The 17,219-nt window shown below is 39.1% G+C and overlaps 1 protein-coding gene across 1 annotated transcript; it reads right to left on the bottom strand.

Annotated features, from left to right (window-relative positions):
• Positions 1-1,221: 1,221 nt before the first annotated feature.
• Positions 1,222-15,744, bottom strand: efcab7 (EF-hand calcium binding domain 7). The gene is made up of 13 exons (XM_031283971.2): positions 15,230-15,744; positions 14,330-14,541; positions 14,017-14,103; positions 12,880-13,102; positions 10,211-10,332; positions 7,650-7,791; positions 6,632-6,741; positions 6,179-6,342; positions 4,299-4,432; positions 4,046-4,194; positions 3,453-3,662; positions 2,440-2,547; positions 1,222-2,245 (listed from the first exon to the last, which is right to left on the bottom strand). The coding sequence occupies exons 1-13, from the start codon at positions 15,357-15,359 to the stop codon at positions 2,168-2,170; spliced, it is 1,869 nt and encodes a 622-aa protein (XP_031139831.1). The 5' UTR covers positions 15,360-15,744; the 3' UTR covers positions 1,222-2,167.
• Positions 15,745-17,219: the final 1,475 nt, after the last annotated feature.

Raw genomic sequence — 17,219 nt, 5'->3', positions numbered from 1 at the left:
CACAGGGAGAATATTGTGAAATGATGTAGTGCACTTCAGGCCACTGTTGTTTGCCAATTGCATCACAGTGTGTTTGATCATCATAAGCAGGACAAAGTTAAACATCAGACCTGCCATCATGACAGTGGGGTGTGTGTATGTGTGTGTGGTGGTTGCTCTTCAACTAGGATGTAGCTGTAGTATGTATATGCATGTATTTGTATCTCTCAATAGCCTTAAGAGCAGAACACATGCAAAGCACATACCAGAAGCAGAGTAAACTCAAGCTCAATTCTATCAATATCTATACCTGTTGCCATTTTTTGGCTGTTGAGTTTTTAGCAAATCCGTTTTATTACACAATTATTTTAATCTTTGAAGAAATCATGTTACTGAAATTATAGTGACTTAAAAGTTCTAAAACAAAATTATAGCATGGAAAAGAAAGTTTTATTTTCTTAAAACCCACTACTTAATGATTTTTAATACAGAATGACAAATTGGCTCACAACCCCTGAACCGTCAAGTGTTACTAAACCTCTGTGTTGGGAAAGGACGAGCAGACGGGTTTAAGATTAAATACATCTCACATGCCATGTGACATTTAGTTAGCTTGCTCTACTGTTTCAGCAGAGAAAGTCAAAGGGCAAATAATGGCTTGGGAGATATAAATAGGAGGTCAGGACTGCTCTCAACTGGAAAGGCCAAGGGCAAATAAAGTTTAGACCTGAGCGCAATGCAAAGGAATGCATTTCATTGCCAAACCAAAATCCCCAGAGCCCCATACTGTATTAAGAGTATGGAGAGTGGTGACCAATAGCTGCACGGTAACATTCAGGCTGAAACAGACTGAAAGAATATTCAGTAAGCATTGATTTGGTGATTAAGACATCCAGGTTACATAACCATTATTTTTTTACAGCATTTACATATTTCAATGTGCAGTAACTACATGTTAGATCCAGCTATTGGCTGTTCCTCAAATCACCTGCATAAAATACTATTGAAACAACTGTTATAGGTCACATAAATGTCTGAGGAAACATTGATTCTCAGCCATCATTGTAGAAAATGATACCAACTAGATACGATGTTGCTGTGTTTTGAGGAGAGCTGAAAGAAATCCAGGTTTCCCTTGATCTAATTGATACAAATCTACTGTGGTGACATTCCAGGGAAGGCAATTCTGAATAGAAAATCTCACACATACAATATGGGACCTTTAAAGTCACAGTGAAACAGCATTTGTAGAGCATCTGCCTTTATTTTTATGCATTTCCTGTTGAAACAAGATGTTGATGTGGGGCATAATGAAGGGCTGAATTTAAAAGTGTAAACCAAAGAGATATCGGTTAAGGAAAATCTGTAATAGGAATATTTATTTATTTATTATAATATTTACATCTACACGAGGAAAATGATTCAATGTTTTTCAGAGTAAAATATATAAAAACACAAGAAAATGAAAAAGTTTGTTTTGGCCTCTACAATTACATGACTGTATACCATGACATGAAAAGCAGCAACAACAAAAACTAAATCTCATTTATTTAGTCGTGATTGTATGTTGTTGGAGAACCAAAGTTGTATTTAATGAATATGAATATGGTATATAAATTAAATTGCTACGACAAAATATATATTGACATTACATAAAGTAACAGGCACATGAGTAGACTTTCGAGATTCTTTTTTTGAAAATTATTAAATCTACTGTCAATTCTCCATGACACTAGCCATCATTTAAAGGATGAATTAAAAATAAAAGTGACATGTTGGCAATATAATCCTTGATCTATGCACTTTATACATTTAAAATGTTAATTATTGTAAAACGAATTTTGAAATTTTTGGAAACATGTCACACATACAAAACAGTAACAACCATTATCAGCTGTACTTTGTCACTACAGTGACCATCTCTTGCTGCCATTAATAGTTAACACCTCTGATGCATCAAGTCACAGAGCTTCTGAAACACAGTTCTTGCCACAAGCAGGCAGAAGGTCTTAGTTACAGTAAAATAACACATTTGGTCTGACCAGTCACACAGTTTTCACATTGCCAGTGGATATAGAACAGTTTCTATTTGTTTTGTATCCTATTTAAAACCAATGGTTTATGAATTATTTCTGACCATGGCTTATCTGTATCATTAGCATAGGTGAGTGATGGGAGTACAGCTTCACTAGCAGGGTAGTATGGTCTCCACACAGTTGTAGGTCCAATCTTGTCTCTCATTGATGGGCAGGATGTGTTGGCACACCTAGAAGACAGGATCTTTGTATAAGTTTCCAGTACATCATATAGTTATTTCTTTACATTGTCCCATCAGATCAATTATAATAAAAGTGTTTTCTTATTCAGAATGAACAATTGAATTGCACATTTGTATGTCGTATAATGGAACATTTTCAAAGTCGTGATTTTTTTCTTGTTATAATAATTAAGACTTCGTACCATCTTAGTCCTGGCTGGCACCTCAACAGCAAACACACTCATGCCTCTGCTGCTGCAGCAGTTCCTGCTCTGCTCATTGTTTACATGGACAGTCACTTTCTGGTTGGCCTGCAACACAAAGGGCATTGGTCACTCCCCTGATCAGCTTTCTTCACTTAAAATCACAGAATTTGCAGATGTTGGCAGCTAAACAAAACTGTAGATACATAATCATGACTAGTCTAAAAGAACACCATATTTTTATTTTTACTGATAAAAAAAAGTAGTGTACTGTATGTGCTTTATCAATATAAAATTAAAAATGAACAGATAACCTTATGCTTATCTAAGAAAAAATACATCTCCATGTACCATGTACTGTTGCTATGTCTGGACCTAGTTATATACAGTCTATGGTCTGGACACAACTGTAGATTATGAAGGTACTGAATGTGTTCACAAGACAGTTTGACTCCCCACTCATGTACCCTCAAAGTTGCTAGCAGCAATGTAGTTGAAGTGTAAGGCAATGAGTAAATATAAAACAAAACAAATGACAAATTGACACTCTCATGAAGACTAGGTAAACTGCATACAAATGTAACCATTCCTCCTGTTCAGTAGTTCCGCTGTATCACCAGGTCATTCTTTCTGAGTAGCTCCTGTTGCTATGAGAATCAATACGATGGCTGCATATCAATTACAAACAGGGTGAATGGTCTCTGCAACTATACACTGGACAGAGTGACAAACGCCTTTTTTCCCATTTTTTTGATGAAGAGCACCTCATGAATTTATAAAATAACTTATTCACACTCATTCATAGTTGGACTATAATCCCCCTGGTGGCCATTACAATGTATGGCAATTAGACAATCACACTGAAACAGGAACATTCACTTGCCTCTTTGCAATTCTGCTAAAACTGTGTAGGCAGCTTCACATATATGACACTGAATGTCCTTGTGTCACATCTAAACTTCAGAAGTAAACTCTACCTGCACAATCAGATACACACAAAGTTTGTTGTCTACCTTGTTGGCTATGAGGGAGGAGATCCTGTGTTCTCCTCGGTAGGTGTAGATGAAGACATTGTCTTGTCCCCTCAGTGCTTTGGCCCCTGTCCTGGCTGTGATGGACTTCTGGAGGGCCTGGATCAGAAGTTTGGGCCCTGAGTCCATACTGAGTGGCTGGATGGATGGGTGAGTGCCTTCACAGTGCACATCTATCTGGAATGGACAAGCCTGACAGAGTGGGAGGTAGAGGAGGGAATTAATTTAGTTAATTTAGTTTAGTTAATTTTTTATGATTCTAGTGAGATTTTTGAAAGCCTGGGAGTGTTTCTCTCTGTATGTGTGTGTGCATTAGAAGCAGTGCTTTTTCTGGATTTTAAGCATTTGTACTGGCTTTGATCATGGAAATCAAATAGAGAGAGAAACAGGAATTCAGAGTCAATTCAGTAGGTAGTTGTGTTATGTTACCGGCTTATTGAAGGTTGAAATGTATTTTCTTATAGTGTCAAATCTAAGCCCTAAATTACGGCATGTTAGGACTACAACATGCTGTATCAAAACTTGATTGTTGATTGATGTGATTGATTTAAGCGAGAGCAGATGTGTAAACTTACCTCTACCAGCTCCAGCATTCGGTTGTAGCCCATGGCTTCCAGGGTGACCCACAGGTCTGCAGGGTCTCCATCTTTCTCTGTGGCCTCCATCAAGTTCAGCTCCATGAAACCCTGCTGTGTCAGCTGGTTCTTTCTCATATCAAAGTTCTCTGCAAGCCAAACAACAATAATGAGAGCCATAATGGACCCCTCCCCCTTACAATATTTTTTTACTGGACATCCTGTGTATCAGTGCAATAATGAAAATGATTACCTTTGCAGACAGCCCAGGCATCCTTGTCACATTTCTCTCCACTGGTCCTTAGCTCAAATAAATTGTACTCCTCTAGACTGAGCAAACCATTCCCATCCAGGTCTATCACCTCAAAGATGTCAGACAGCACCTCCCTGTGGCGCAAAAGAAGCAACACAGAGACATGTCATAAAGGACTTAAACCCAGACTGTCTATATTCATATATTCAGAGTCTTAAATTGTCATCGTAGGTGCATGTCCACTGTGAGACATAATCTAAAAAAAAAAAAATCCAGAAATCACAATGTATGATTTTTTTAACTATTTATTTGTATGATACAGCTGCAAATAAGTATTTGAACACCTGAGAAAATCAATGTTAATATTTGGTACAGTAGCCTTTGTTTGCAGTTACAGAGGTCAAACGTTTCCTGTAGTTTTTCCACCAGGTTTGCACACACTGCAGGAGGGATTTTGGCCCACTCCTCCACACAGATCTTCTCTAGATCAGTCAGGTTTCTGGGCTGTCGCTGAGAAACACGGAGTTTGAGCTCCCTTCAAAGATTCTCTATTGGGTTCAGGTCTGGAGACTGGCTAGGCCACGCCAGAACCTTGATATGCTTCTTACAGAGCCACTCCTTGGTTATCCTGGCTGTGTGCTTCGGGTCATTGTCATGTTGGAAGACCCAGCCTCGACCCATCTTCAATGCTCTAACTGAGGGAAGGAGGTTGTTCCCCAAAATCTCGCAATACATGGCCCCGGTCATCCTCTCCTTAATACAGTGCAGTCGCCCTGTCCCATGTGCAGAAAAACACCCCCAAAGCATGATGCTACCACCCCCATGCTTCACAGTAGGGATGGTGTTCTTGGGATGGTACTCATCATTCTTCTTCCTCCAAACACGGTTAGTGGAATTATGACCAAAAAGTTCTATTTTGGTCTCATCTGACCACATGACTTTCTCCCATGACTCCTCTGGATCATCCAAATGGTCATTGGCAAACTTAAGACGGGCCTTGACATGTGCTGGTTTAAGCAGGGGAACCTTCCGTGCCATGCATGATTTCAAACCATGACGTCTTAGTGTATTACTAACAGTAACCTTGGAAACGGTGGTCCCAGCTCTTTTCAGGTCATTGACCAGCTCCTCCCGTGTAGTTCTGGGCTGATTTCTCACCTTTCTTAGGATCATTGAGACCCCACGAGGTGAGATCTTGCATGGAGCCCCAGTCCGAGGGAGATTGACAGTCATGTTTAGCTTCTTCCATTTTCTAATGATTGCTCCAACAGTGGACCTTTTTTCACCAAGCTGCTTGGCAATTTCCCCGTAGCCCTTTCCAGCCTTGTGGAGGTGTACAATTTTGTCTCTAGTGTCTTTGGACAGCTCTTTGGTCTTGGCCATGTTAGTAGTTGGATTCTTACTGATTGTATGGGGTGGACAGGTGTCTTTATGCAGCTAACGTCCTCAAACAGGTGCATCGAATTTAGGATAATAAATGGAGTGGAGGTGGACATTTTAAAGGCAGACTAACAGGTCTTTGAGGGTCAGAATTCTAGCTGATTGACAGGTGTTCAAATACTTATTTGCAGCTGTATCATACAAATAAATAGTTAAAAAATCATATATTGTGATTTCTGGATTTTTTTTTTTAGATTATGTCTCTCACAGTGGACATGCACCTACGATGACAATTTCAGACCCCTCCATGATTTCTAAGTGGGAGAACTTGCAAAATAGCAGGGTGTTCAAATACTTATTTTCCTCACTGTACATGAATAAACAATCTCAATTGTTGGACATTAGCCAAAGCTGGTGACATTTGATAAAACTTCGCTATGCGGTTTCTTTTCTATCTATAGCACACAAACACGCATTAGCACACACTCACTCACACACACCTGAGCTCCCTGGTGAGGTCTAGTTCTCCAGTGTCAGTCCTGTAGATGAGCTCTAACGGTTTATTAGAAAGGCTCTTTTTGCTCCTTTTCTTTAGTTTGCAGCCACTGGTAAAGGGAAGCAGGTAGTAAGTCCCAGCATGCAATTCTCCTTTCCAAACATACTTCTGTGGGAACAAAGAAGTAGCAAAGTTAAGTTAAAAACACTGAGTGTATCCTGGAATGTAGCACAATCAAGTTTCAGCTCCACAGAATCAGAAATGGCTACCACCTTTGGCCTGGCAGAATGCCAGTGGACCTACAAATATTTCATTCAGGGGTAATATTTGATGTAAAATTGTTTTATATCAACACACAAACTGATAAATTAAGCATATATGGGAATGATTCAAATTGAAATGTGAACATGAGCAAATGTTCTAGTACATGTACATCTCTCAACACACACAAACATACTTCTTTGTCTTTCGACTCAGTGAAACACACTAAAGTTGATTCCTCTCTGATTTCACCAGCTGACATGACAAAAAGAGCTGTGTCCACTGTCATCCATGAAGAAGGCTTGTCTGAAAAATAACACATGATAACACAAGATGCCAGGCTTTTGTATAGAATACAATATAACAAAACAAAACACATATTCAATGCAAAATGACCATATACAAACCTGGAAAATAAGTGTTGACTTCGGGTCACATTGACCCATTTTTAATTTTTGTTTTATATCAGAAAATATGGGACGTAGAAATAAGTGCTGAAAATATGTAGAAGAAAGAAGAACATGTAGAAGAAAAATGTAACAATTTCTAACGTTAGAAAAAGCAAAAACAAAAACGTCGGAGAAAAAAAAGTGTTTTTTTCAAGGTTGACAGGAAGACCACACAAGGGTTAACATATACAGGCTTCTGATTGGTTGTACACATCTCCACCGCCTACGTTAATTCACTATCTGCTAATTGCATGCTCTAATTCTATGAACTGAATAGCACCCTCTTGTGGTTGTTTGTCCCCAATTATAGCGCACTGAGCTGGCACACTATCGAGCACATCTCCTACAAAATCTGACCTACTGCCACAAAACGTAAAAGAAATGTGTGGTCTTTTTGTTTATAATTCATAATCTGAAAATTACTGGGGTGAAATTTTATTCATGTTACAATGTCACAAAAAGCATCATTAAAACTGTGCAACCACTCTGCATGCGACCAAAAAACAGCGGTGAAGCAATTGTGCAGGAAGCAGTCCAGGAAAAAATTTAAATATGGGAAAAATGGGACTTCCAAGTAATGAACCCTGAGGGACCAAATTCAGAATTCCTACCAGCTCCTGAGGTGCTGTCCAGTTCCTGACACTAATTTTGGACCTCCCTTATCAGGGGAACAAGCAAAAATATAACCCAACGGCCAATGGGGTAATCACCTTTTAAACATTTTTATGATTCTTGTTTATGTGTAATATAAAACAGTGCCAGTACCGGGTCCGTGGCTGAAGCTGAGTGGTTGAATGGTTAGGTAGACGTTAGTTGTCTGGGGGACGTGGAGCTGGTACTGTAGAGAGCCGATACTCCCATCATCCTCCAGGAAGAAACAGCCCTTCATATAACTGTGATGCCACTCCTAGAAAAATGGATAACATTTCTGCTTAACGACAGTCCCACCACATTCATACAAACTGATACAGTGGGGCAACTAAAGCAGGAAAATAATGCTTTCTAATCTTTATCAGACCAAGACCCAGCTGTTTGCTATTTTAAGCCCTTTAAAGTATCGTACATACTGTACAGTATATCATGTTAGCGTGTGTAGCCTAATATATTTTGTTATGTGTGGTCTCTGATTAGATCCTGACACCATCCCAACAAACTGTTTTGCTGCTTGACAACAAAATGCATTTATACATTCAACAGAAACCAAAACTAATTTGCAGTTTCTATTAAAAGGGGGATTGATCTTGTGACAGCAAGAACATTTTGGCATAAGAAAAAGTGAATTAAACAGTCAATCATAACAGTGAGGTTGCTCACTTGATTAACATAAACTGCCATTGTGATAATTACCACTCCAACCTTCAGAGGGCATGTTCATTATTACCCAGTTGGTGTCAGCTCAGCAGCATGTAAACACGGGTTATACACCTGCTGATCCAGAGGAGGGCAGAAGTGTCACACTGTGTTTCTGCCTAAGGCTGAAGTAAATCTCCCTCTAGGACCTGATATGGCAAATTGGAGTCCATTTAACTTTGATAAATACAGCCTTTTCAATCTTGAGCCAGCGGTCATTCAAAGCTACCAAGAGGCTACTTTGGCAATATTTATGAATCCTAATATTTCTCTCATTTTGAAATCCTTTTGTTCTTTCGTCTGGCAGCACAACCGAAATGAGGTAATAATTTGAAATTGAACAGGAACATCAAGAAGTTTTCCTTCCACTCATTGGAGACACATTAAATGAAAACACAGTTGGTGTGGACACACAGTAAGAGGACACGGAGGGCCGAGCGACACTGGAATAGGCTATATATCCTTTTAGTGGATAAATAAATCACCAAGTTAAACAAAGAAAGTACCATAAAGACGGAGCATGTCACTCTTTTAGAGAAAAGCCATTTTCTCAAAGCATTTATCTTGGGCGGTGAGAGGCATAAAAGATCAAACCATAACACTTCAGTGGTTTGTCCAGACAATATTAAATGAGGGAAATTGCCATAGGCACCCATCAACTGCTTAAAGACATCAGAATTAATGCCCCCATGGAGAGAGGGTCAGCCTGCAGACTAATACAGGCGCTGTCGCCAGCTCCGGCCATGGGTTTGATTTACTGCGACACAGAGGGTCGCAGGACACCAAACCAGCCACAAACACAATCACACACACACAAACACACGCATTTAAACCATGACCTTTACCTTATCTTAGAATTGTAACACATACATAAAAACAAATCCTGAGAATAAATAATATCCTTTATTAGTAATGTTTGTAATCATGACGACACACTTGCATCACACAAGGCATACACATACACATAAACACACACACAAACAAACACACACACACACACACACACACACACACACACACACACACACACACACACACACACACACACACACACACACACACACACACACAAATTCACACCGCTACAAAAACACAGCCTGCCTTCCACCCACCCAATTATCAGCCTGTGGCTATATAACAGCCAATATAGCAAGCAGGACTTCCCTCGGAGGTAGTCTCTGGACACACATTCTTTTACTTCGATGATGTCTGGCCCTTTCCAATCTCAACCTAGTGCTTGGGCCTTAGAGATGAAGCAGGGGGCTGTTATTTCTATTTATTTATTTATTTTTCTTGCTGTAAAGCAAACCAGCCGAGGTTAAACCAAAAAGAGTGAAAACAAAGAGTGTGAGATCAATACAGTGTATATCTATCCACCCTGGGCTAAATTCGCCCATCAAAAACACTGGGTAACAGTGACACTGGGAGAGAAGTGGGGCTCTAAGGTCCTTGCTATCATGCAGTCTCTTACTGAAGCCCACATACTAAGATTTCCAGGTTTTGTCAGCTCAAACAGTTCATTTTTCAGATTCAAAACATAGCATGTTGCTTAGAAATTAATAAGCATATACTAGGAATTAGTTAATGGATGAGTTTTTACTATAAATTACTGTATTCAATTCAATTTACTGTCATCAAGCATGTGTATTATAAATAGGAACTAAACTGGGACTAAAAAGTGAGTTATGATTTTACAACTCTGTTTATGTTATTACGTTGTTTAGTATGAGAAAGTTGTTCTCAAACTTGGTCTTTCATGGGTGAGTGAAAAACGTGAGCTTAGATATAAAAAAAAAACATAGGGTGGAGTGCTGATTGAAAAACTTGGGCTCTCAGAACATTTTTTGCTATATTTTTGACATTTCATAGACTAAATGATTAATCGATTAATGGGAAAAATAATTGACGGATTAATCGATAATGAAGATATTCATTAGTTGCAGCTCTAAAGTCATTATGATTCTAGAGGGGGTTACCTGTAAGCCTGAAGGCTCTGGTATTTTGCTGCCCTTAGTGCTGCTGGTTGTCATTGTGATCGAGTTGGACAGGGACGACCGTCTACTGCGAGCGGAAGAAGGACGGGAGGATGATCGGCTCTCTGAGAAACACACATCAGACATTAAAACTCACATGGATAAACACAACAACCCTTTTGCTAAAAATACATCCAAAGTTATTAGAAATAAATGAAGTTGCCGCAACAGAACATAACGCTCAATTGATTAAGTACAGCCCTCCTGTCTCCAAACAGTAAACACACTTTTAAAAGAGAGATGAGATGCATAACATAATTGACACTGTAATCGGTCTTCTCAGACGTCCGTTCCTAAATTCAAGTGACGATGGCTACTTTGCCTTTGGGTTCTGTGTGATCTCAAGATCAACTCCCTTTTAATTAATTATGGAGGGCTTTTAAATCACACGTGGCATAACAGCACCCTCTCAAATCCATTATCTTGCACAACTCTTTCCCTTGAACTCTAATAGAAGCCAGAAGAGATACATTCACTAATGAGGGGTCTGATAGTTTCCAAGCCTGGGAAATCGAGATGCGAAATTATGTGATAGGCTTACAAGCAAATTACCGAAGCAGAGAAATAAATCAACACATTTTCACTCCCATCTCTTAAAATACGGACGTTTGGTCAGGTGCCTTTGTCGTTGTTATTTACGCTAAAAGTCTCCTTTAGCGTCATATAACGCGCTTTAACTAAAAGCGCTTGGTCGGGACTATTGGCGTCCCTTTTGACCCAGTTAGGTTAAGGAAAAGGTCGTGGGTGGGCTTACGCTTCTGCGACACACGGGAATAATGGGCCAGTTAAAGAAGAAAGCGACTTCCATGACACGCGGCAATAACGGGACGGTTAAAGACACACGCAGGACATGAACCCCGGTCTCCTGGGTGAAAGTCCTGTGTTTGACCCATCCACCACCCCCACCAACCTCCCTGCGCGGAATTCCCCGTATTTTACGAGTTCGGAGTGAGAACGGGTTGAATAAATAGACCCACTGTCATGGTATTTGTGATGCATCTATTTTGTATTGATGGCAGTATTTTAATCTAGAGGATCAACTTGTAGCTGTTCTGTAAATGTGGACATCGATGCACTGAAACCTGGCTTAAGAAAAGCTTCAATGTAAGTTTATACTGAATGTGAGTTTATAGCCAGTATTGTTTCAGCACTACTGGTTTCCTGCTGCTGGAAAACTGCATGAATGTAACTAAACAGACCAATTATCAGAGAAACACCACGACAATTCCTCAATTAGTCTGACTGTTTGCAAAAACATGTTAGACACATAACACTTGATATGGTCATACCTGATAATTAATCGGTATCTCATCAATTATCTGTAAAACAATTAGCCAAAATGACCCATCTCCCCATACAGTTATAACAAATTTCTCAGTGTATTACTGGTTTATACTGACAGATGGAGGAGCAAATGAGCAGTCAAAGGTGTATTTGAGCTCCAAGAATAACCCATTCAACATGTGCGATCACGTCGCATCTCGTGTAAGAGCCTTGTTAAAATGTAGTGGGTATAAATCGATACGTGGGAGAGGCACAATAATGTGATAATCCCAACAACTATGTGGGAGCTCATTTGTTTTTGCAGTGGTGGTTGACTTGGCCCTCCTCTCGTCCACCGTCTAATCCCTCATCATCTCCCCAGTGAGAAGTGGTAGAATCCTCCGAATCAATAACATGAACATGGACTGACCACTTAAATCAACCCCATCTGTCTTCCCACCGTGGGCCTCTCCTTGGCTCGCTCATCCAGACTCTCTGTTCTTCTCTTACCTCAAAATGATGGTTTTAAAGTGCAAAAAGTAGATTTTTTTACATGCACTTTCAACTGGCTGAAGGTGCAGTCTTTTACAGAAGAAAAAAACCTGTCTGTTTATTATCTGTGGTTGCAGAAGGGTGAAGCTGGACTTGATGCCAGTCCTTGTTTGTTTAAGCTATGAAAACATATTTTTGGCAAGAGCACCAACTCCAAAGCCATTGTTGAAAGGCAGCATTTTTCATCAGCATAGATGGAGCTTTTATCAATCTCTTAATGGCAGAAGTGATTATCCAAATCACAACGCTTTAAAGTCCTCTCCCTCCAAACAAGCTGCCCTAATTGTGTGGCTATTATGATGTATGGACTGTCTTAATGAGGTGATTTGTCACAGGGGGAGTGAAAAATTGATCAATAACAGAGCTATTATTTATTCATCAAAACTAATCGGTGAGGCGTATTGGGGCAAGCAGTGTGTTTGGGTTGTGCAACTATAAATTGGAATCTGAAGTATACATGATGTGCAGTCGCCATTGGCTGCCACTTTGGACCTGTAGACTGTGCCGCACATATTGCCATTATGTTATGCAGTTATACACCAATAAGAAATTCCGTGCAAAAATAAGGTCTGCTCCATATATTTTCTCAATACGCAGTACATAGAGACACTGACTATAGCAGTGAAAGGCAAACTGAGAGAGAAAAGAATAAAAAAAAAAAATCTTGTGAAATTGCTCTTCATGTATATAACTTTCAATAAAAATTGCAAACAAAAACATACATTTCTTACTTGACTGCTAAAATTCAGTGGCAGTCACTTGAATGTTAGATTATTCTGGGAAGTCACATGTTGTACCTTTCTTGAGTGTGGTGTCTGATTCTGCCTGGGGTGTTTCTGGAGGCTGAGAGAGAGTCGCTGCCGCTTGTGCTGATGCTGATGATGCCGATGACACTGAGCTCTTCGGAGGGCTGTATGACTGACTGCCAAAGTTCTGTCTCTTCAGCTTGGCATTAGCCTCGAGCCTCTCCAAAGCAGCCATCTGACACTGCTCTGCTGTAGACACAAGCAATCTGCAGAACTGACAGCAAGAGGAAACCAGCAGTGAGAGCATGTTACATGAGGATGTTTTGAGGCAAGGGAGAAGGTCAGAGACACTTATATCTTGGATGGAGGTAAACCTGACAACAAATAAAGATAATATTGGAGCAAATCATAGGAGGGCTAAACTGTTGTTTTCTTTTGCGCTATTAAATTTGCTGTGCCACTTTGCATCACTTATTCTTCTATATTTTATGTGAATTCAATTCAACTTTAAAGAAAACTGTTTTGAACAAATACGTTTCTATCTCGATTGCAGGTGTGTTTTTAGATCTCACTTTCACTTGTTTTTTGAAGTCTCATCATCTGAAGTCATCGCTCTTTTCTTTGTTTGTTCGGCCATAGTAATCGTTTACTCACAACGCTAGCAGAGACCGGAAAAAACAGTACACCGCTTCACACACAGTGTTAACTCCGCCTATCCTTTCTTGCAGACCAATCACTGCTGGGTGATGGAATTTTTCCCAGGAACCCAGTTTATAATACTGTAAATGCAAAGGCTTTCATTAGTGGGCCATGGACTCCATAACCATTGTGTTACATGGTTCAGCGATAGACAGTGACTTAACAGACATTTATTTAAATGAAAATGTTAGAGAATATTACTTTTAGAAAAGTTATTTTTATCCTTTACTGTGGTGCAAAAGTTTTTCTCCTGACTGCTTGGGATTGTAGCCCATCTACGGCATGTTGTAGCCTTTGTTCTAAGGCTACACTGGTGTATTGATTATCTCAAGCTGATCAATCAGATGAAATGTTTAAATACCTGACACACAAAGATGGGACAAATGTATTTAAAATACACTTTTTTCAACAGGCTTGGAAAGATAAGGTAACCTGACAATTGTGGTATATACAGCAGAAGTCACTTCATACTTCTAAATCTAAACTTACTTCTGAATAGTCCAGTTTTCCATCTTTGTTGATGTCAGCCAATGAGAAAATAGCATTCACCTCTTCAGTGGTCATTTTCTCTCCTTTCTAGAAGATTAAACACATTTTCTTTAGCAGTAAAAACACCAGAACAAAACATATTTCATCTATGTTTTAGCATGAGCCGATCAGTGATTTTAATCTGTTTGTTTAGGCAGTCTACATCTGTAATACAACTGTAATGGGTCTCCTGTTGCTGAGGAAGCAGTTGGCTAATTGTACAGCATCACTTAATTCACTCAAAATTAACAATTGAACCAAAAGGGCTACTCACAGTGGTGAGGGCCTTCTCCAGTTCACTGTGTGAAATGTAGCCATCACTGTTCACATCCATCTTTTTGAAGGCTCTCATCAGCTCTGTTTCCTCAGTTCTCTTCTCATTTTTAAGAATCTCACAGAAGTCATCAAAGTTCAGTTTGGATGTTCTCTGGGTCCAATATTTATTGAGAGTTGCATTGGTTGGATTTCTACCAGCCTGCTGAAGAGCTGAATGGGATAAATGGGAAAGAGCATTGAAACTACAAGCAGCAAAGTAGTAACTGTAGACTGTTTTTCTGTGCTTATAGTTTTTCTGACATAGTAACATCCTCTTGACTCAAGGAGTCATCATACACTCTTTGAGTGAATTGTTTCCAGATGACATTATATCTAGCTACTAACCAGAGCTAATGTCATATGACAGTTTGATGTTTCTGAGCATTATTTCCCTCTTTACTTGTAACACTGAATTGTATCTCCTCATTGTAAATTGAGGATACCGAGCTGTAAAGTTGGTAGTTATGTGCAATTAAGTAGATGTTTTCTGTGAATTGTCTGTGTCTCTGAGTTTTCAACACTGTATTGCCATTTGAATGTTACAATGCCTTGGGCCTATGTGTCTTAGTGCATCACAATGTGCATATGTTGTTCTGCATTTACAACATAGAATATACTGACTCCTTCAGTATGTTGTTGTAATTTCTTTATTTGTTACTATAATTACTCATATTCTCCGGCCCCTTATTTTGCCTCAGTTTCATGAACTGGCCCCAATTCCAAATTAATTGAATAGCCATGCTATAGAAATAATACGACTATGAAACCTCTATTAAATTGGCAAACGTAACGTAAACGTATAGCAAGTAAACGTGGCATGCAAACAGTTGACTACCGAGCTAAGTTAACGTTATCTTACCACGACATAGCTGCTGTTTCGAAGTGATACATGTCAAACTAGATCTGAACACAGCAAGGTATGCGGCTCTGCACTGCACGTAGAAAGCCTCCTCTTCATCAGCAGGACGAAGTAACTCTTGGAAAGACATCTTTGAATAAACAGATGGACCGGTGGGTAACGTCAACGTTACTGTTAGCAAAGCTAATTTAGCACTCTCGCTCTCCAGCTTAGAATCCAGACGACAGCCACATATGGCAGCTAGCTAGCTAATTTGGGCTAAATGCTATTATTTTTTTTACATTTTCATCATACCGTAAAATTCATCTGAAAGCATGCGAGATGCATTTTATTGAATCAAATCCGCGTTAGCAGTGACATTTGCCAAACACCGTTGCTATCTCGCTGGCAGTTGCTAGGTAACCGTATCTGCAAAAAAAAGTAATCGGGGCTCACCAAAATCGACACGGAAGAAACAAACGTTAACTTTCCCGTTCCAGCTAAAGCTAATTTAATACCGTATTCGACCCTATGAGGTGATACGGAAATAATCGCAGGGTTTGGAAGACAAATAAGGATTTTTTTGTTTTTATTCAGATAGTTTGTTGCGTTGTTCAAGATGTTTTTACAATGAGGCGACATCCGGACCTATATATAGGCAGGTGATGTTTTACACGAACTGTTCGAGTGTAGCAATGGCGCCGGATTCTTACATTTGTGACAAACAATCTTCTGCTACGACAACTCTAAAATGCTGTAGATAAGTGTTGTTCTTTTGTCTGTTGTATTGGCATAAACTAAATAAGACTTTCTGCTTGGCACCGGCTTCCCTATCAAAGACTTACAGCACTGTCTGTATATAATAACCACTGTTAATGTTAACCACAGGTTGACCACTGACTGTAAACATAATATGCAGCAACTATAGATTGTGTTTGACTTCAATAACACTGTTATATTCTAACAGAGAATAGTGTGGTTTTTACTTATTAGTTTGCTTAGAGTTTGTTGTGGTCTCACCCTTATGTTTTTTAAGCCCGTGGCTGCAAAATTACCATAAAATTTCAGTCTTTTGCTGTAATTGATGTTGACGTGAGAGTTAACCTTTCTCTCATGTATTCCCATGATAATATAAGAGGCACTAAATGGGCCGAGTAATGTTGGTTGTTACTGCTGCAGGTTCACATACAACTCCTGTAATTTTATGATCCATCATAAGTTGATTTATGGGCTGATTTAATTGTCACTGAAATAATATTAAAGTACAATGATTATTCAAATAACCAAGAATGGCTTAGTTGTCTTAGATAACTTTGTATTAAATAACGCAATTAATTGACACGTCATTAGTCAATAGTTGTTTGGTCTATAACGTGTCAGAAAATGGTGAAAAGTGGTGAAAGTCAATCAGTTTTTTTCCAAAGGCCAAGATGTCTTGTTTTGTCCACAATAGACATTCAGTGTACTGTCACTGAGGAGTGAAGAAACAAGAAAATATTCACATTTAAGAAACTGGAATCAGAATTTTTACTTCATAAAAAATGACTCAAACCGATTAATCGATTATCAAAATAATTGACGATTAATTTAATAGTTGACAACTAATCGATTAATATTTGTAGCTGTAATCTTGGTGGTGAATGATTGAATGAATGAACTCTTGCAGACCCACAACTAGAAAACGAATGTGACTGTGAGGCACGGAGTTACTGAAAAAGTGTTTGTTGTGACCTTTTTCTGCATAAATGACAATTTAAAAAAAAAACTACTGCCTTCACATTAATAAAAAAGATTTGATCATCCTCTAGTTTTCCTCTCATGAACCTCCACTATTACAATGACTGTACTGTTAGCTGCCAGACAAATTAGCTCAATCCAAAAGCTCCATCCTTGGAAATGACACGTCTGTGAATATTCTGCCACCTCATTTTAGATCATAGTGCTGGGGATGTTGTCCTTCCTGAAAAGGACATTCTTTATGACTATTTGGACTATGACTTTTAATTTACGT

This window comes from Sander lucioperca, chromosome 11, assembly GCF_008315115.2.
Source record: "Sander lucioperca isolate FBNREF2018 chromosome 11, SLUC_FBN_1.2, whole genome shotgun sequence".
NCBI lineage: Eukaryota > Metazoa > Chordata > Actinopteri > Perciformes > Percidae > Sander > Sander lucioperca.
The sequence above is the reverse complement of the archived record's forward strand: the minus strand, read 5'-3'. Positions and strand labels throughout refer to the sequence as shown.